This window comes from Pelodiscus sinensis, chromosome 2, assembly GCF_052426305.1.
Source record: "Pelodiscus sinensis isolate ZL-2025 chromosome 2, ASM5242630v1, whole genome shotgun sequence".
Taxonomy (NCBI): Eukaryota; Metazoa; Chordata; order Testudines; family Trionychidae; genus Pelodiscus; species Pelodiscus sinensis.
The window spans coordinates 87,153,141-87,174,478 of NC_143053.1; the positions used below are offsets into that span (position 1 = coordinate 87,153,141).

Sequence of the window (21,338 nt, forward strand, 5' to 3'; positions counted from 1 at the left end):
AAATACGAGTCAAGAGATTCTGATAAAGAGTAATTTATGAACTCCTTACCAAATTGTTTCAACCATTTTAAAGAAGTGTTTCTGTGTTGTGCTGTATTTTTTTAAAATAAAAGACTTAAGCTTTACATTAAAATCTCTGAAAAAAAGTCTTTCAAATTTAAATATTTACAGGAATCCATGTAATAACTAGAAAAGGAAGGACAAAGTCATTTCAAATTTTTTCTTTAATGTCTTTAAAAGGTCACAATGTATTCAATCTTATTAATAAATTTTATTTGGACAAGTAGAGAACAACCTGTATCACAACATTTTTAAACAACATGATTAAAGACTGCACTCCCAAGAGTGGTCACAGATATGTACAATTATGAAGAAAAAGTTGCACCTCAGAGCTGACCATGATCAAGTTAAAAATACCTGACTTAAAGTACATGTGCTAATAAATTTTCTTCAGGTCATGACCAGCATGAAAATAATTAGGACACAGGTACTCAGCAAAGTTTTCTGCTAATGGGTACAGCAATATGCTGCATTTAAACATTAAAATCAGATTCTAGTTTAGTGTTACCACTGAGCCCTTAAGAGAAATCCAAATCTCTACTGTTCCCCATTTACACACATCAAAACTATTCACACTTAATAATGTGCCCCGCTGCACACAATCAGGTTCTTTGCATGGATAAAAACGTTTATAGCTAATACTGGAGGTCTTACACCTTGGTATAAATCTGCCTCTGTCTGTAAGAATTTCAACTATCGGTTGCTCAGGAAAAAAAACTTGCTAAGTTAACTCCTCAGGAGAAATAATGCAGGTCTCAGGAAATTACATCCCTTATACATTGAACATGCTCTGCCAATTCAAGTTTCATGTGTTCAGGAAGACAGAAGATTTAAGGCTTCAGTGGCAAATATAATCCTCTGAGCAATGTTTTTCTAAGTCAAGATGAGATAGGTAACGTTTACTTTTTCTTGACTCTTAAAATCCCTGGTATCAGGTTTAGATAACATCCACCCGTAGTTAAGTCTGGCAAGAGATCTCTCTTTCAGAAGAGTTTGTCCTAAACCATCCATTTCAGGAGCATTTGAGGATAGTTTGTGTTTTGTTTGTTTTTTATTAAAATTATAGTAACATTCAGGAACTTCTTTTAATAAGTCGATGAAGCAGTGCTCATGGCATCATCTGCAATTTTGGTACTGGCAGGGTGTATGCTTGCAAAATATTTGACATCACTGTCATCATCCATTTGAAGGGCCACAATTATTTGTTCCACAGCTTCTTGATGAGAGCTGGCAGAATTCAGAAAATATTCTGTAAATAACAGAGAACGCAGGATATATATATGAAAAATGAGGATAATAGATTTTTGTGCAAATCTCAGCTACTACGCTATAGCATTATATTAAAAACCATGCACGCATCTACACCAAGGACAAACAGAGTTCTGTTTTAATACGGAAAGGCTACTGATTAGACTGAAATTCTGTATTAACAAATCAGAGTTTCTGGGTACAGGCAGTCCCCGGGTTACATGGATCCGACTTACATCGGATCCCTACTTACAAACAGTGTGAGGCAACCCCGCACTAGCTGCTTCCCCCAGCAGACCAGGGAGACGCAAAGCTAGCACCGCCCCCTCCCCCCAGCAGACCAGGGAGACGCGGAGCAGCTTTTCTCAGCAGACACCTCAGCTTGAGAATAAAGGACTGAGGGAAGTGAGGTGTGGGAGAATAAAACTGAGCTGTGGAGAAATGTTTGGCTAGAGTTTCCCCTACAATATGTACCAGTTCCGACTTACATACAAATTCAACTTAAGAACAAACCTACAGTACCTATCTTGTATGTAACCCGGGGACTGCCTGTATTTTTAGTTTAGTTCTTATGCTATAGGAAGGTAAATGTTACTTCAATTCAATGACATGAAATATTAGGGCAACATCTACTCTAATTACCGTCACATGCAATCCTTGCAAGCAGACAAATAATATAGTCATTTAAATATAACCTCAAACTAACTTAAAATTTGTTCAAAGACTTAAGAATAATATAGTTGTGCTCATGGTGTTAGAATCCAAGACCCAATTCCTTCAATCTAATAACTGGCAGATAACATGTAGAAAGAGAAAAACTGCTGCTAAGAACATGAGTCCCCAAATCAATGTGTTTCTATTTCCAGTGGAAAGCTATACAAATAAAATGCCATATTATTCCATTCTACTGACAGATGCTACCACATAATAAAAATGGTAATACGAATAAACAGTATGCAAGAAACCCCAATGTGTCAGTTTAAAAAAAATGATATAATTGTATAAAAAACCCTCCCTTTCTATATCAGTCTGTGAATATACTTTTTACTTTTTAAATCTAAATTTAATAATCCACCCATTGTTTCTCATTTTATACATCGATTAGAAGATCTGAGAGACGGGGACTGTTTCTGTTCTACATTTGTACAGTGTCAATGGGGATCCTCATGTCAATGAATGATAAAGCACCCTGTAAATATCGTTTTTGACTAAAGCAAGGCTCTCTGCCCCAAGAGTTTGAGTTCCACAGTTTAATTAAGTATTTTTAATTCCTTTTAGTTGATTTCATGTCTTCTTGTTCTTCTATTGATAAATGTTAAATAAGAATACTGAAACAGTCTCCTCTGTAGTGTTTATTATTTTATATAATTATGTCCTTTCCTAGCTGTCTTCTCTAGCTATCCTAGTATTTTCAATTTCCACATACTAAAATGTATACCTGCTTCTCCATCTACCTAAGGGCTCTTATTTCTGTTATATCTTTTCGAAATGAAGGTAACTAGAGCTGAACACAATATTCCAGGTGAGGGAATACCACTGATTTAGATAATGGCATAATATTTCCAGTATTATTTCCCATCCTATTCTTAACATCCTAACATCACTAGCTTTTCTCAACTGCTGTGCACTGGGATGCATTCCTTAAGGGAAGTCTACAGTTTGACAGTAGCAGTTCCCTTGCTGAAATGTTGGAAAGACTCTCCCCTCACTTCCAAAAGGAAAACTGAACAGCACTAATCACCTCTCCTCTCCCACAGAGGCGAGAGAGAGTTAGTTAGTCAAGGCTGTTTTATTGGTCCCCAGCCTTTATTACATAGAGCATCCGTTTTTAGACTTAATCAAGACCATGCCGAAGGGTCCCACACCAACTGCACCCCTTGGCAGAAGCTCTTCCCCCAAGTGACATGAGTCAGGGGAGTACTAGGGGGCTTGGCGTAGGGTGGTAGCAAGGGTTGGCCTCTCACACTTAACACAGCGGCAGGAGCTAGAATAACGCAACAGCCTACTCCGCTCTGCTGCCCATGTCCCAAGCTCTCTACACTCCACTTCAAGGCAGCAGAAAGCAGAGCTCAGCTGGCTGGAGGACAGGCACCAGAACAGGCTGCCGGGTCACTCCAGCTCCCACCATGAGTGTAAAAGGCCCTGACCCCTGCTGCCACCCCTTGTCGGACTCCCCAGGTAATCCTCCAGGCAGCCTTGGGCCCCTCAGGACCTGCCCACAGGACTCTTGAGGTGGTTGCCATGGACCCCCACAACAGCACAGGGCCTAGATCGGCCCCTCTAAACCATGCTATTGACAGGACGGCTGTGTACTCACACACAACACACCAGTATGCAGGGTGAGCAATCTGGGTCCTTAATTTCCTGAAACTTGCCCATTTAGGGAAAAATGATAAAGGAAAATGAGCTCAGAGTGAGGAAAAAAAGAATCCATCCATTTCTCCAACATTACAAAATAGTTTCTGAAGTTATGATGCTGTCAACAGGTTTGCAGATATTATCAGAGCCTCAAGGGTCAGTCCAGGCAGTCTTAACACCCCTAGCGGTAAGGTTCGGGAGAGTACAATGGCATAAGTGGCTACTCATTGGTGCTCCTTTCCCCACTTGGCTACAGCGAACTAACTCGCAAAGGAGACATGTTAAGCATTCCTTATAGGATCACAGAACTGGAAGACTCGAGAGGTCATCAAGTCTAGTCCCCTGCCCTCATGGCAGGACTTAGCACCATCAAGATCCTCCCTAACAGGTGTCTGTCTAACCTGCTCTTAAATATCTCCAGTGATGGAGATTCCACAAACTCCCTAGAAATCAATGCTTCATGTGCAGTTTGAGCACACAATCTCAGCCTGAGTACTGCTCTATAAGTACTGTGTGCTAACCAAATGTGCCACTGGAACCCTCAAAACCAGTGCGCCGGTACTCATTTCTTGAGGAAAATAAATTTGAAAAATGCCTCTCCCACCCTTCTTACTATATCATGTCAACATACTCATGCACATAAGTGAAAAGCAAATTTTTCATCTTGCTGTTCCCACAGGAGGAGTCAGTCAGGCTGGGGGCTGTGCGGGGGGAAAGCAACACGGCGTGAGTGCTCCCATAAAAAGGTGCCGGTACTTTGTACCGGTGCATACTGTCACAAAAGATGCACTGCTCACAACCATGTGCCCAGATAAATCCTAGGCACTCAGATTAATAGCCTGATGCTCTGCCAACTGAGCTAACCAGGTACCTGTTATATTTTACATTCATCACCTATTAAACAAGATATTCTGAACTTCAGTACCACCAACCTTTCTCTAACAGGTTTTGCCTTAATGTCTTTGCAAGAAGTACTCTAACATTTGGAACCCTATCGGATGCCAAGTGTAGTAAATGAGGCAGCAGGTGCATAGCAAATTGGTCCATTGGAAGGCAGTCATCTTCGATGATAGTCTGTCAAAGAGAATGAGGCAACTGCATTAGGTTTCTCTCCGTAAAGAGGGAACTAAAAACAAATACAGACAAAATGACAGTTCATGGATCCTACAATTCAGAAATAATCAACTAATAAAAATATTTAGCATTCATATAGCACTTTCCATCTACAGAGCATAAAATTATTTACATTGATACTGCTTTATAGGGCACTGTACTTCCCAGCAGGAGCTGAGGCCTTCTAAAGCAAAATACAGGTCTAAGGAAATTCAGGTTCAAAAAGAGAACATTAGAAATCAGTCAGAGTTACTTTACAGTAACGTTGGTAACTTTTTCATGTTTACTTACAGTAATAGAAGCATTTTGTAACTGAGTGGGTCTTCAAAATAATTTAAAAATTCTTATTAATTTAGACTGCTAGAATCAGATGCAGTGGTAAGAACAGGGTAATGTTATACTGCAGTTTTCCTTCTAAGGATTGCTTATTTCAAGCACCATATTTTAAAGACTTATCCAAATATGTAATCTCACCTCTACTGAACAACAAAAGCACAATATTTAGTCGAGTAAAACACAAAACAGTAGAGAATTAAGACCCAGGTGGTAGTCTCTCCTGGCAAAATTCACTGGGTAACCGGAGAGGGCCAATGAGATTCCATTGGGCTTGCCTCACAGAGATCTGCCAGCTTCAAATGACCTATGTTAGCTGGGCATGTAGGCAATGGCATCTATTTGTCCCTTCTGCCTGAATAGATCCATCAGTAAATGGTAAGCAGCTGCTAGCACCATATACTCACCACTAGAGGGTGTTCACTTCATACCAGTCCATGGAACAAACAAGTGGCAAAAGCCAGGGGGTCCTACCAGTTCTGAAGCAGTAGCCACTATAGAACTAGCCACACTCAACTGGCCAAATAGCCACATGTGGCTAGTGCCTAGCGTGTTGAACACCATGAGGCTAAAGGTTATTCCCACTCAGGTATCCTGTGTGTCAGACTAATTTTCTGCCTTTTGTTGTTGTTGTTGTTTTATACTCAACAACATACTTTGATTCTCTGAACAGACAATGCTTGTGTGCTGAGCATTAGCAGTATGCAACATGGGAATTTAGAAGCAAGAGTGACTGTGGAACTAAGTAATCTTCTGAACTCCCCTGGGTAGGGAAGAAAGCCCCATTTCTGTAACATCTCCTGATATCTCACCTACACAGCCGGTGCTGAACAGAAAGTCTTGAATTGTTGGCAAAACTCTTGTACTCCCCTCAATCAGAGGAAAGATTCTCTGCAATGATCTCTATGAGCTATTCAGAAGAATACAGATGAATTCCTTAAATTAGCTGCGCACTCTCTCCCAAACAAAAACATTAATAAAGGCTCTTACCTGGCAGATAAAGACAAATGTTTGCCGACCGGACCACTTTGGGCATTTACAGAATTTTTCAACAAGCTCAGTCATGAGGTCTACCACAAAAGTTGATGTTGAAGCCATATGCAGCTTCTTTATCATTTCACTAACCTATAAGAAATGTTAAGTTATCAATACATAAATACAAACAGAACAGCTCATGACCGTGAATTAGAAGTCTGAGATAGTGGATTAATTTAGATTATTTTACGTTAAAATTTCTTTCTTGGCTCATACCAGCTTGTAGGAAATCCATCGAACAGAGGAAACCTTATCTGCACAGAGGCTGAGGGCAATAGGTCGCAAATAGTCATAGACATCTCTGGCACTATATAGCTCTAGAAGCAAGATCAGCTGCCTAAAAAAAGAACAAATCATAACACAGCAGATCAAAAATGAAAAGGGTATCCATAACCTTGAAAATTAGTTTACACAACATCGTCTGCTATTTACATAACAGAAATCAAACTATATACACTGATAAGAAAAATTTTCCATTCTTCAGTCTCATTTCAATTGTTTTCGCTGATAACATTGAATAATCCCACTGCTGCAATTTACCATTTATTCAGTAACCATGATCCTAATTCTGCATGAGATCAATGAAAGTGCAAAAATAATATGAGACAAGAAAAAAATTAAAAGGCAAAAAAGTTGCATTTATTAGATCTCATATCTAATGACAGCATTGCAAGGTACATGAAAGCAAGAGTGTGACCCCGCTGCTTGTACAGTAAGATCGACTGCTATTCTGATTAACGCGAATACAGCAGATTTGATCAAACTACGTATAAGGCTTTCTGCACTCCTTTCCTCTTCTCCTTCCCCACTGAGTATACTAATTTAGTTATGGCTTGGACAATCTAAGTGCAAGTGCTCAACTCATTTTTTTCACTCTGTTAAAGGGGAATTAGAAAATAGTTGAAAAGAAAAAAATTATTTGTAGACAGCACAAGTTTATCACAGAAATGAGTAGTATGTGTTGTAGAAGTTAGAGAGCTCATGTTGATGAGCACATGAAAACATGTAAAAATGTGACTCAAATTGTTCTAGTGAATTTCATTGATTTATGAACTGAAACTTTAAAATCCACACAGCCAAAAAAATACCCAAATCCAAACCAAAACCCCATGAACAACATACTCTGCCAGCTCATATCGAAAACGCCAATTCCTGCTGTTATCGGTCACTAAGAATTCCTGGAGCTGATAAAGATATTCTCGTCTTTTGTCAAGATGAAGAAGCTGGAACAATAAATAAAAATGAGAGAAGTATAGACTACACGCACTTAATGTGAATGAATGGAATATGAACAAGGTATTTATCATAAAATACCTACTTTGATTCAACAATCACCCTTTGATATATAACAGTATAATGTTTGTATAACATTTTGGGTAAAATTTTGCTGTGACTTGCAAAGAAGTCAGGAGTTAAGGAGATATTAAAAGAGTTAAGGAGATATTATTAAACAAAATGTTATGCTGTATATATTTTAATAAAAAAAGAGTAGGCATTTGGTTGGACTACCATAAGGAATTTTGAAATCTATGAGTACAGGTCTGCTCACGGAAAACAATTGGATGGTAGGCATATTATGGTCCAAAGTGAAATAAAAATAAATGTACCTTTAGAAAATCATGTAAGTGTTTAAGGACACCTATCCTGACTTCATCTAGGTCCTTTAAAAACCCGTTGAAGACTGGAACCAAGTCTCCAGCTGTGAGTTGGTCTCCCAAGATAACTGCAAGCTCATGTATAGAGAAAGCTAATGTCCTTCGAACTTTCCACTGCAAAAAAATACCAAAAATGCATTTATTAATCAAATATCCCAAAACAATAGTAGTTTTAACATTAGTTTTCTTGAGTTGTCCAACATTAATATTAGAATCCTCCCTACAACCACTTACTTCAATCCTTTGTTTCAATAAAAAAAATTTTTTTTGGCCTTTGAAAAAATTAAGATATAAATGGGATTGTTAAAGGATCATTTGTTCCATGTGCATATCCAGGAACTGAACAAATAAAAAAAAATTGTGTCTTTAATCAAGAGAAGCAAAACAAAAATGTTGGATAACATTTTTGCAGTCTTTTTGCTTCAATTTTTCTTATGCATATTGAAATTTATAGGTCTTGTTCTCTAACTTCTGTAACCTAAACCTTACAAAGCAGCTGAAGAAAGAAGATACTCTGCCATACTTTGATTAAAAAATGTAGTAACTCTCTGAGGTTTAGAGACTTTCCACTTAGGAAAGCCAACATCTGACATCTACCCACATTAACAAATATTTTGTTCCACCAAATGCCTTGACACAAGCATTGATCCAATTAAGATGCATTTTGTTTCTACGTTGTCTTATTTTGCAGGTGGGCAGAGTAGGAAACATGATACATTGTTCTAATGTAAATGCATTTTCAATTATGTAAAAAATAAGTATTGGTATTTAACCCTATCCTCCTTCTCTGACCAGCATTTTCCAACTACCAAATGATATCTTTGCACACGTAAACCTATTTTAGTCTTGCAGTTCTCTCACTCGTTAATCTTGTGGCATACTCTCAAAATAACAAAATATATAGAAAACTTAGCAGTGTTATTTTATTTTTTTAAGTTTCTTTACTGATCACTTATGTGCATCCTACCTTACTATAAAGCACTTAGACAAATGTAGTTTATTAAAAATCCTGTTATCCCAAATCCCTCCTTGTTCCCCAGCATGGCATACATGAACTCTACGCACTGTGACTGGGGACAAGGAAGGGATTTGGATGATATGGAGCTTTGGATAACAGAATTTTTAATAAACTTTACAGTAAGCGGGGGGACGGACAGACACGGATGGACGACGACACAAGTGATCAGTAAAGAAACTAAAATAAGTTTGCTATGCATTTTAAAGTTATTTTGAGAGTCTGCCACAAAAATGTGAGAGAAAACTGCATGACTAAAATATGATTTTAGTTTGGACAATAGAGCAGAGATCTGTCAGGACTATGAGCAGAATGACAAACCTCTAGCCACAGGGGAGGCTACCCCACTACTTAATGGCTCCAGACTTCTTGATTATTCAAATAATCAAGTATCCAAATACCACCCCATTCCCCCACCCCCATTATTTGGAAAAATTAGAATACACTGTATAAATACAATGTGCATGTCAGTAAGTTTTTGCTCTGATACATCAGTGACTAACTTTATTAGGTGGATGAAGGAGGACTACTCAAAAAAGGGTGAGTGTCTTTGAAAAAGAACTTGGTTTCTTATCTACCATAAGGTGAAAAGCTCAGCAACATTTGTGCATTTATTCTAGCCACTTATATAGTACCCGTGACCATATCTGAGCACCTCACCACATGATGTCCAGGATTTGTTCTGGGACACTGCTCAAATTATTAATTGGACGAAGAGCATTACCTACTAAATAACCAACACCAGTGACAGGATATTTGAAAACTATTAATTAAAAATGCCCATTATACAGAAACAGTTAAAGTTTATATGAAATTTGTTTTCAAAGCTGCTTGAGTTTAAATGCTTTAACATACCTGCATGTCAGATGCTAGTGTCTCATAGGTATCTTTCAAACAGTGCCAGTTCTGTCTACCTAAGGTAAGTGCCACACCTGGAAGGCTATATGCACAATGTTTAGCAATCTCAGTATCAACCGTTTGTGCACGAGAAGGATCAGTCATGGATAAATACTGATCCAACAAGGCTTGAGGTACAACATCCTAGAGAGATAAGACTTAATTTGCCACGTTTTCAAGTAACTTCCATACTGTACAAAACTTAGTTACATATTAAGAGAATTCTCACATAATAAACAACAAAAAATACTTAAAGATTAAGCATATAAATAATTAATAAAAGTACCATATATAAAAATGAGATTAACTTCAGTAGTTTAAAGTTTGTATTTTAAGAAAATATTAATGTTATGTATTTATATTGCTTAAGTAAATTATAATTGAGAAGATATTATTAGTCTTTGTAAATACCCAGATTGAAGTAACAAGGATGAATGGGTGGATTAGTGTATGGTCTACACTGCTCACATTACATTGCTGCCACCACAACCCTCTTATATGGGAAGCATGGTCACATTTTATTGTTGGGGTAAAACTCTCGACAAAAAAAAAGCAAACAAACAAAAAAACAAAAACAAATGAGGAATATGAGGAATGCTCAAGCTTTCTTGCTGGGAGCATGACTCCCAGAGATAGGTGCTGTCTACAGTGGCACTTTTCAGCTCTAGATCTTTTGTCACTCTCTGGATATTTTTCACACCCCTGAATGACTGACTATGTGTTGAGCATTGAAAATGGCAGCGTAGACTAAGAATGTAATTGACTAGTCAACTATCCAATAAGCAAGTGCTAATCAGATAGTCAAACCTGACTAGTCGCTTCTCTTCCCCGTCCCCCAGCCCTTGTTGCCTCTGTCAGAGAGGGGCAGCAAGGGGAGGAGCCGTCTTAGAAGCTGGTTCTCCCCAGCACCACCTCCATGGGGAATGGGGGCAGGGATGCAGCAGGGAACTGGCTGTGCTTCCACCTTCTGAATATAGCAAGAGCAGGGCTCTTGTTACATTTCAAATGCAGAAGCTGCACAGGAGCAGGGGGCGAACAGGGGACTGAAGCCCGGAGAGGGCTCTTGTACATTTCAAAAGCAGGGAGTACAGGGCCAACCGGGGACTGCTTGAGACCCCACAGGACCTGTGCCCCCAGTGGTGCTTCCACCTTTGAAATGTAGCAAGAGCAGGGAAGGGCTCTTGCTACAAAGGCAGAGGTGCCTGTATTGACTAATTAAATACTCGATGCAAACTGCATCAACTATTCAATTAGTTCAATAATCTAAATTTAACATTCTTAGTGTAGACAGACTTAGACTTCTTAATACTGCTTAGCTCTTTCACAAACATTAAAGACTTAATATCCTGTGAGACTGGCAAACTTTATGCCTGTTTAACAAATACATAAAATACATAAAAGTGACTAGTGTTGGTCAGAACATGTTTTTCCCCCACCCCGCAGAAAATTTTTACCTTTTGGCAAAAAATGAAAACTAAATTGAAATGTTTCATTTTGGCTCAGTTCAGTATTAAATTGTGTCGGCCTGAGCTTTTGAAGTGCCTCAAAGGAATAGCAGTTTGGGTGCCACATTCTTCTCCCTTATGTACTAGGCTCCTTGGTTGGAACTACTTCTCCCAAGATACTCCACAGTGACCCTCTTGTTGAGCTGTTGCCATGCCTCATGGGACAGGAAGTCTGTCTGGGAGTGCCCAGCCCACAGAGAAGTATGAGCGAATGAGGTATCACAATACAACTCTCATCAGGCATCAAAGTGGCTCAGGAGGATATAGTTTAACATCAAATTAAGACCAAATAGTTCTATTTGGTATCAAATCTAAATCTGTTCCTCCCCCCCGCTGAAGTCAAAGTTTTCAATGTACAACACGATTTTTGTGCAACATTCTGCTTAATAGAAAACCTCGGTTTTTGTTCAAAAACAATTTTAATGAAAAATTTTCAACTGGCTCTGTAAATAAATCATTGAATGTTGCACAGCAAGTCAGTGGGAGAGGACAAAATAAAATAAATATCTTTGGAGCCTGACTAATAGCTGTACTGTCAAAACTACCCTACAAAGAATGAAATGGTCAATTACAGCAAAGCAAACTGCCAATGTAACCATCAAGGCTGGATTATACAGTGACCAACTACTGATGCTTTCAACATCTTCTGAAAATTACCAAAGGAGGGTGGGTCAATGGATTACATAACTAAAGGTGAATCTTCCATTCAATTTAATCAGAATTACAAGGGAAAATATTCTCATTTACCTGTACTTTGGACTTTCTTTCCTCTTCAGGGCTGAAACTACTATTGGTGCTCAAGTCTGAATCATTATGAATATAGCGGAGAGTGGAATCTATGTTCTGCACGTGGAAGGGGAAAGGTCACTTACAAAATGGGACATTCAAGGATTAAACAAACATACACATACAACTTAAATGCCATGAAAGGTTGCCTCACATTGTAGGTATTTTCTTTAAGATTCTTGACATGTATTTTTATTTACAACATATTTTTCCTATAGCTCAAGTTAACATAAAAAAATTAAATTTATCTTTGAGAATTCATGGGGAATGGGTGTGGTCCCAGGACTAGAGAAGGGTACAGGGGAACAAAGAGGATCCGAGGAAGTGTTCCCATGTGCAGAATGACTTTCATTATGTGCACCAACATGGAAGTGATATATCACATAACCAAAGTCATTTTGCACACCAACAATCTGTGGTGGGGTGGCACCGAGGGGTTGGGATGCAGGAGGGTGGGGTGCCTCAGGCCTCGGGCAGAAGATTGAGGTGCAGAGTGTGGGGGTGAGGAGGCTCAGGTTCTAGGCTATCCCAGGGCACGAGGACTCTCTCAGCACTCTCACAAGAGCAAGTTGGGGCCAGGTCTCTCCACAGCCCAGGGAGGGACCCTTGTCCCCCAGCCAGGGCAGGTCCAGGCTAGGCTGGGTGGGGACTAGGAAAGGGGTACCTGTACTCCTACAGATCTGGGACAGTTTCAGGTTTGGCACTGTGGCCAGAGGGAGAGGCGCACACTCCCCGAGACCCAGCACAGAGCTGCTATGGCTAGAGAGAGGCAGCACTCTGGGCAGTCTCCCTGAGCCCTTGCACTTGGGCTTGTTAGGCAGCTGCAGGACAGGTGGCCAAGCAGGTTAAAGGAAACTTAGCCAGGGAATTATAGACCACTCACTGTAATGCTGATAACAGGAAAGTCACTGGAAAAAACTATTAAACAATGTGTAAGCACCTAGATCATAATACAGCCGTAAGGTAACAACGTGCATGGATCTGTCATGAACAAATCATGCCAAACTAACCTAACTTCCTGCTTTGACAAGGTTATGGACCAAGTGGATGTGACACATCTTGTCTTAAAGAAGGCTTTTGACACAGTCCCATATGACATTCTCCTAAACAAGCTACAGAGTTGTGGTAATAGATGAAATTACTCTAAAGTGGGTGAGACAGAGCACCCTTTGCAAAGGGGTCCCTTTGCTCTTAGCAATCACTCATGTCAGACCTGACAAACTCACCACACCAAACATGTCTTACAGGATATTTATCTATAAAGAGTAACATGTAAGTTGTCTTTTGCAGACATGACTTGTCAAGATTCATAATCATTAAGAGATGTATATATCGGTAATATTTAAGGACTAATATAGTTATATTTAAAAGTATGTTATATAGACTTGAAGTAGACATTAGTCACCAGGAAATCATGTGTTTTGGTGACGAAGGAGACAAGGAGAAATTGTCAACCCCACCCTGGCAGGCTGCGGATACAACGCCAGGCTTATTAGGGAGGGGGAACCAAGGGGCTCCCATCCTGTCCTAGCTCCATCCATCAATTCCCAGGAAGAGCAGGCAAGCTTTCTTAACTTGCCCACTCATGGGGACACTAACCATTTCTTGCCCTTTTACGCTCTTGGAGGATTATGTTTTCTTGGTACATAAACCTGAGTGGGTTTTCCTAGGTAAGGTTTATCAGGGCACCAATACCTACGGCAAGGGGCAGAGAACACCTGATGGCATTCCCCACCCCCAATATTTTGACAGGGGTACCATTTTTAGGCACTCTTCACAACATAACTTCATTTTACAAAGGTAAGAACTTGAATAAAAGCTTGTAAGATAGGTCAATAGCTAGGTCATGGTGGCATCTCTAAGATTTTGGAATGAGAGCAGTCTGCATATTTCCCATCAAACAATCCAAATTTTTTAAAAACGCAGATTTTACCAAAAAATCAAATACAAATATATGTAAGGTGCTTCTTAACACAGTGAACCATGTTAACTATAGCAGGTGAATGGCAACAGAGTATAATCTGAAAACTATTCATAGTGCAAACTGGCAAGCAACAATCCATGAAGGTTGCATCAAGATTTTATTCTTCTTCTATAGCACTAGACTTTCAAAGACCATCAGACTTGTGCCTTCAAGTGAAGTAGTCACAAGATTTCTGCCACAACACACAATGAAGAACATGACACCTGTACTAAACGCTGCTTTGACTGGATGGTGGTGGTGGTTGTGGTGGTGGTAAAATGGGAAGAAGAGCCATACATAAAAGCTCAAAATGATATTGAGTAGTACTACCCGCCCTCATTCTCTGGAGTCCAGATATTGCCAGAGGTCTAGTGCAACATATCCCGATTGTCTCCTGGTCAGAAAAGTGTGTTGCCTGCTACAGCAAAATGTTTCCACCATAAAGAGAATGCATCTCTCTCGCCAAGCAAAAAAAAAAAAAAAAAAAAAGAGTTAACTTATTTTAAAAAGGGCTTTGTTTCCAGTAAGGCTATTTCACTGCAGCAAAGCCAATGAAAGTGACAGTTAGGATTGAGGTTTAACTTCAAGTACTCAAATGATTCAGATCATTGGGAGAATAAACTTTACTTAATGCAACAGGCAGAAGTGCAAAAATCAGCAAACATTTCTGCCTGAAATGAGAACAGTTTAGCTATGTTTTCTCCAGAAGTGCAAAATACATATTACCGTAGCCCTGTATTGCAGAATTAAATAATGTGTATGCCAAACACAGCCACATCTCTTACCTCAACCGTGTCGCTAATTAAAGGCACAGTATCATCCTGAATTAGTTTATAATTTAGTTGGTCTTTGATGCTCGGTTCATTTTGTGAGTCTATTCCCTTGCCTGCCATCATCTCCTCCTGAGAGTCCAAACTGGAGGCTCGCAGTGCAGCAGACAACACCTCCACTTGTGCTGTATGCAAAGTGAAACACATGAATAAAATTGGAAAGTTACACAGCACAAAATTACTAATGGCAACTACTTTTGAAAAATATTTTTTAATTTAAGGAATACCTAAATAGGTAAAATGAACATTTCTTACTCAGATTATCAATGATTAGTAAGTCCTGCAATAGAAGAAACCAGTGAGGATGAAAGGTTTGGTAGTCCTCACACTGGCTGCCATTGCCTCAGAAATCCAGAACTAAGGGAGTAACTGTCTGAGAGGCAGGAAAACTAAGAGTGATAAGCTGCTTAGGAAACAGTATCTTTAAAGAATAATCTTTTACAAAAAATTGACAAACCACTTATGTTGAGGCTGGGTAAATAAACAGTTGTGCACAATCTTCCGCATCAGCTTACTGGCAACCATTGTTAAAAGAACACAGCAAGGAAAGGGTGGGAAAACGTTGGACTCTCGTTTTTTAAATACAATTGAAAACTGGACTTTTCAGTTTTTAAAGACCAGAAGAAAGTAATTTTAGGGACTGAATAAACAGGAGTTCCAAAAGTGCATTTAGCTGCATTCCTGTAAAGCCATGTGGAGAGCAGGGCTGCTAATTGTTCCAACAGAGAATATAAGATAGGTCTGGGATCCTGGAAAATACATTTTCAGATGCTCCCACGCTGCAAATTGCCAGAAGGTTGACTGGACCCATTATGCTGAACTAATTCTAAACAAAGCAACTCTTCTGGAAATGCAGACACAGCATATCAGAGAGTAGGTTACTCAGTGCAATTGCATGTCTCAGGACTTAGACATTTTTGATAATATCCTGAAAACAGATAAAAATGAAATCTGAGGTTCCACTCCACCTGGTCCTTCTTGCCACTCTTCTTTCCACCACAGATTAATAAATTCTGGCTCTCTCATACTTTCCCAATCTTGTTGTTAAATTCTGGCTCTCCTCCTCCTCTAAATGAAGCTAATTACAACTGCAAAGAAAACTACTGGGCCCTCTATTTCTTTGAACAGCCTCTCGAGGACTGTAAGACTCCTGGGTACACAGGAGGTGCTTGGCCTCACAGCAAAACTTTTCCATATTGTCATTTGGCTCCTCATTCCCCTTCTCTTGAAGTGAAGCCAGTACTATTTCGTATTTCCCTTCTTTTCTCCTTCCCTTCCTAAGAAAGTTGCAGCACCTGCCATTCTGCTTTCTGCCTATCACGGGCTAGGCAAGATGGGCTCTGGGGGCCAGATCCGGCCCACCTAACACTTTGACCCAGCCCGCGGACTGCATCTGGCCTCTTTCTATTTATATCCTGCCCTTACCACCAAAGTTCCAGGCAATGGCTCAGGCAGCAGGATTCTATTTAAATGGCTCCCAGCTTCCAGTCATGGTGCTATCCTGGCTGGCTGCCAGGCAATGCGGTAGCAGCAGGGCCAGGAGCCACAAGCTCTTTGCTGTGTTTTTAATTCAAAGCCTCCAGCCCTGGGACAACTCTGAGGTGAAGCTAGTGCCCAGCACCTTCCATGGAATTGGCCCATGACCACTTACCAAAATTCATTACATGGCCCTGCTGCAAAAATTATTGCTCGCACCCAGCTTATCACTTTCCCTTCCTGGAAAAAACAAGTGGCTCAGGGAGTGCTCTACTCTGCCTTCCACATCCACTTCCCAGAAGCGATTGGGTCGCTCTTTTCCTCCCTTCCAGGGAAGAAGCAAGTGGCTCTCTGGTCCAAATCAGCCTACCTGCATGAGTTAAAACTGTATTGAACCTTTTTTCAAGGCCTCTGCAATACTATAAAAACAAGGAATAATCCTGTGGCACCTCAGAGACTAACAAAATATATAGCACCTGGAGAAATGGGTTTTGTCTACAAAAGCTCAGATACTATATATTTGTTAGTCTCTAAGGGTATGTCTACACTTGCACCTTAGTTCGAACTAGGGATGCAAATGCAGGCATTTGAAATAGTCAATGAAGCGGGGATTTAAATATCCCGGGCTTCATTAGCATGATCTCACTGGCGCATTACTCCGATCAGCAGCTGTTCCAAAAGTGAAAGTGCACGCAGGGACGCGTTAGTTCGAGCCAACCCCCTTGGTCATTTTTTGAGGAGTAACGTTAGTTTGAACCAAGGGGTTTGGTTCGAACTAACACGTCCCGGCGTGCACTTTCGCTTTCGGAACAGCTGTTGGTCGGAGTAAAGCTCCGGTGAGATCATGCTAATGAAGCCTGGGATATTTAAATCCCCGCTTCACTGACTATTTCGAATGCCTGCATTTGCATCCCTAGTTCAAACTAGAGTGCAAGTGTAGACATACCCTAAGGAGCCACAGGACTACTTGTTTTTAAAGTTACAGACTAACACACTACCCCTCAGACTTTTAAACATGCAAGGCTCTGCAATACTTCGTACACATTCTGAAATTAAACAATTGCATCTGTTTTTATCATCCACCTCACTCTACCTCCCATCCTGGATTGTTAATTGTCACCTTTATTCGTGCATATACATTTACTCATAAGGTCACCAGAGTTTATCAAAAGCCAGATTAATTTGTATAACACACCTAACTTTTCTTTTCTTTCAATTACTGTTACATAAAGCAGAATTACAACTCAACACAATATTAAACACTGTGCACAAAGTTAGACAACTGAAACACATACAATGGTGTTAGATGGGAAAGTAACACCAATTATGAAGGCCAAACATGAAATGCTGTCTTCTACCTCTGGGATGGCCTTTAGATGGGGGTAAGAACAGCTGGAGAATATGAAGAGAGATTTGGTTATTATGTAGCATGGCCAGTTCTGTAACTGACAAGCATCTAATAAAATACCTGAAAGAAAAGAGTTTAAAGTAGGATTGTAATAATCTATATTATCAGGGAAGTCTACTGCAAATTACTAAGTAAGCCAAAAAGTACTAATATTGTATCATGAAATGCATCAGGCTCAATAGAAACTATAAGTTGGTTTTAATACCATCTTTCATATAACACTATTAAATTCTCTTTAGTAAACTTCGTCAAGATCTCATTAATTTTACAATTAGAGACCCCACAGAAGCATTCAGCCGTTTCTTCTTTACTGAGAAGTGATGGAAAGACCCCCATTTTAAATACACAAATAATAGATACATGGACAAGCAAAATGAATTATTTGAGTTTTTGCTATAAATTAAAACAAGCAAGTGATGATTACCGTCTACCAGACTATTTGGGCATGAAATGTTATTCCAGATGTTCAGAAGAGTTAATTCTTATGAGGCTAAAAATCTGAACAATTCAACTGAACTTTATCCCAAAGCACAATTAGGAAAACTTATCTTTTCTCTTCTCCCTCCAAACACAAGCAAACATGGGCCTTTCATTTTCAGTTAAAATGAAAGATTAGGAGACTTTTTCTAAATAGACAATGTATACAGAAGCATGACACTTCAAATATGTGTGTATTCACAGAAAAATACATGAAAAACAGAAAAATAAGGTTCTGCACAGCAGCACATCTTTTCTTTTTATTTTCTGTAGTTTATTTTTTCTGCTTCCCTTATTTATACTCTTTAGTGCATTATTAGTAGGCAAAAAATGCTCTTTGATTGTTTTATGTGCTACAATGGTGCAAGTCTGTATTAGAAAAAAAAATCTATCCTGAAATACCTAGTAGAAACGTGAAGTTCCTTTGAGATTGCTCTAATGATAAAACACAAACAAGATTTCCGCCCCCAACTTTAACTAACTGATATTTATTTATTACAGATTGATATAGTACAGACAAACATACTTAATGATGACATATTTTCCATTATAAGCCCCTATATTCTGGTGCTTAGAGCGCTGCCAAATTATCTGCTGGGTGCTGAAATTTTCTTTGCCAGATATCAGCCTCAAAATGAAGTTCCTGGGTAAGTTTTAACTAAAATGGTTCAACTGATAGGATGGTTCCAGAGTTGCTCTCGAAGCTTTTAAAATGGTTCAATCATTTCTGAGAATAAGGTTATGAGAAAATGTTCTTTTGCCCATACTAAAAAACAATTCTGTCAACCATTTTCTTGATACATTCTAGTTCCGTGGTGTCCAACCAGTTCTGAAGCAGTTCCTACTATAGTGGCTACTGCTATAGCGAACTAGCCACACTCAACAAGCCAAATAGCTTGTGACTAGCATGTTGGAAACCATGGATTTAGCTCCTCCATGTTTTCGAGCAGGGACTTGAAATTTGGCAAAGTGACCGGTCTAGAGATAAGTATACACCTTTTTGTAGTCTAGGATAGAAGTGACTAGTCGACTATCTGATAAGCAAAAACGTATCGTATAGTTGACTAGTCCCTCGACTAGTTGCTTCCCAAACCCTTGCTGCCTCTATCAGAAATTGAGCAATTGAGACAGCATTAGGAGGTACACAGATGCAGAGGGTGACAATGACAGGCTGGGGGTACAGAAACAGAATGGTCTACAACCACTATAAATGTTCCCCTATAAATGAATGGAATTGAAATCAGGTGTCCTACATTTTTATATTCCTCTGTTGTGAACAGGTGTTAAACCTACTGGCAAAGTGAATTTCTGAATTATTTTTTTAGAAAGCTTCATTCAAAAGGTTAAAAATTAAAACCTCCACAGCAAAACACAAAAACACTTCTAGATACTTGAAATACACAAATATCTTCACTATACCTTTAACATCAGGATCATCAATATGAGGTTCTAGATTTTCTATCATTTCTTCCAGCTCCTTCCTTGTGGCCATAGTAATGTTTGAAGAAGATGGCACGGTCACGTCTTTTGTTCCTTCCTGAATTTCTGAGTTGGGCATTATCTGATCAGTTTGCTGAAGCTCTAAATCAATGTCTATTTCAGGAAGTGGAGTCCTCCAGAAATGGAAAGAGTTGTATAATTCCTGTTCTGAGAGGGAGGTGTCCTGGGGCCTCAACCTAGACGCCTGAAGCGTTGCTATACTACAAAAGCTAGAATTTTGCTCATTCTCCTTAGCCATTTCCCCATAAGATTCTGAAGACAAAGTGCAACATAAAAACATCTCAGCCTGGTAATCAATTTCACTCTGAGATTTACTTGGCACAGAGTTATCCTCTTCTATGGTGTTTTCAAGTTTTATTGTAATACCACTAATATCAGTATCTGAAGGCGGCTTCTCTGTCCTGTTATGTAAATTCTCTGTTGTGACATCTTCTGTATCCCTCATCTTTTCACTGTTGGGTGTCAAAGAAAATGGGCATGAGTTTAAAAACAATCCAACATACCGGTTATAAACTTAGACAATTATGCAAGTACACGGTCATGTTCTTATTTTGATGTTCACAGAATTATTTGTATGTACTCTAAATAACTTATCTAAAGAGGGCTGGCCAATTTTCAGCAAAAGTTACGGTGTCTTCCCTACTTATGTGTGTAACCAAATTAAAAGAATAATAAAAGTTCCTTAAGCAGCAATTGATATGCAGGAAAAAATGAAAATTACAAAACCAAGAAAATCCATACCTATTTTCCTCTGCAGATTTATGATCTTCGGCATTCTTACTTTCTTCTTCTTTAAAAAAGTGGCCACTGCTGGATGGGTTAGCAAAAGTTGATATGAAAGGCCCCAGAGACTGAAAGGCAGCTTGGCGGACCTAGAGTAAATAATTGGCAGGTTTCAGAGAAAATAATTTAAATACAGCTGTTGTACAAATACACCACCAGCTGTCTGGAATGGGAAGAGTTGTAAGGGCCTTGGGAAAGCGACAGGGGAGTCTTGTATCTGGGAACAATGCCAACAAGCTGGATATGGGAAAGTGCCAAGCAAAGAGCCCTGTGTGGAGAAAGATTGGGGTGAGATGTGAAATACAGCAGGTAGGCATAGTGGTAGATTCACAGATAATTATATAAATCTTCATATCACCTTCCCTCTCCCACATAGTTTCAATATTTAAAGTGGGTAAATCTAAACACCAACCAAGTGGAGGACCCAAGTGATTGGAAAAAACTAATTTAGTGGAAACATTACCACTCAATTATTCATGGTCATGAATTTAAATTGACTCAATAAGAACCACAATCTTTAATTTCTTTGCCTTTCCCACTTATTTACATTTTATCCTTCCCTTGCTCCTACGGTGTCCATTTACTTCTGGTGAGCCTCTCTCCCCCATTTTTATTTCTTCTTTCATTGTACCCGATTATGGCTCACTTGCCTTCTCCGAGCCAAAGAGATGGTGCTCTTAGGCACTGAAGCTTCCTTTTGGCATGAGAAAGAATTCCTCTGTTGACAACCCTAACACAGGTTTGAAGGATGGATTTTCAAGATGGGGTAAAAATAAATGTGAAGCATGGAGAAAAAAATCTCAGTAAGTTACATTTAATTACATCTGCAATTTTCTCATGTGCCTGGTTATAAATAGACTTTTGACAACAGCAGGGAAGCCTGCAGCTCCACATGC

The 21,338-nt window shown here is 39.3% G+C and overlaps 1 protein-coding gene across 7 annotated transcripts in view; it reads right to left on the reverse strand.

Annotated features, from left to right (window-relative positions):
• Positions 1-206: 206 nt before the first annotated feature.
• Positions 207-21,338, reverse strand: part of PPP4R1 (protein phosphatase 4 regulatory subunit 1) — an 86,975-nt gene continuing 65,843 nt past the window's right edge. For all 7 annotated transcript variants that reach the window (XM_075920980.2, XM_075920974.2, XM_075920971.2 and 4 more), the window contains 11 exons: positions 20,401-20,531; positions 19,579-20,111; positions 14,754-14,923; positions 11,967-12,062; positions 9,673-9,858; positions 7,755-7,916; positions 7,270-7,370; positions 6,364-6,484; positions 6,103-6,237; positions 4,599-4,740; positions 207-1,309 (listed from right to left, as the gene is read on the reverse strand). In XM_075920980.2, the coding sequence (XP_075777095.2) occupies positions 1,146-1,309; positions 4,599-4,740; positions 6,103-6,237; positions 6,364-6,484; positions 7,270-7,370; positions 7,755-7,916; positions 9,673-9,858; positions 11,967-12,062; positions 14,754-14,923; positions 19,579-20,111; positions 20,401-20,531 (1,941 nt within the window). In that variant the 3' untranslated portion in view covers positions 207-1,145. The remainder of the gene's footprint in view (positions 1,310-4,598; positions 4,741-6,102; positions 6,238-6,363; positions 6,485-7,269; positions 7,371-7,754; positions 7,917-9,672; positions 9,859-11,966; positions 12,063-14,753; positions 14,924-19,578; positions 20,112-20,400; positions 20,532-21,338) is intronic.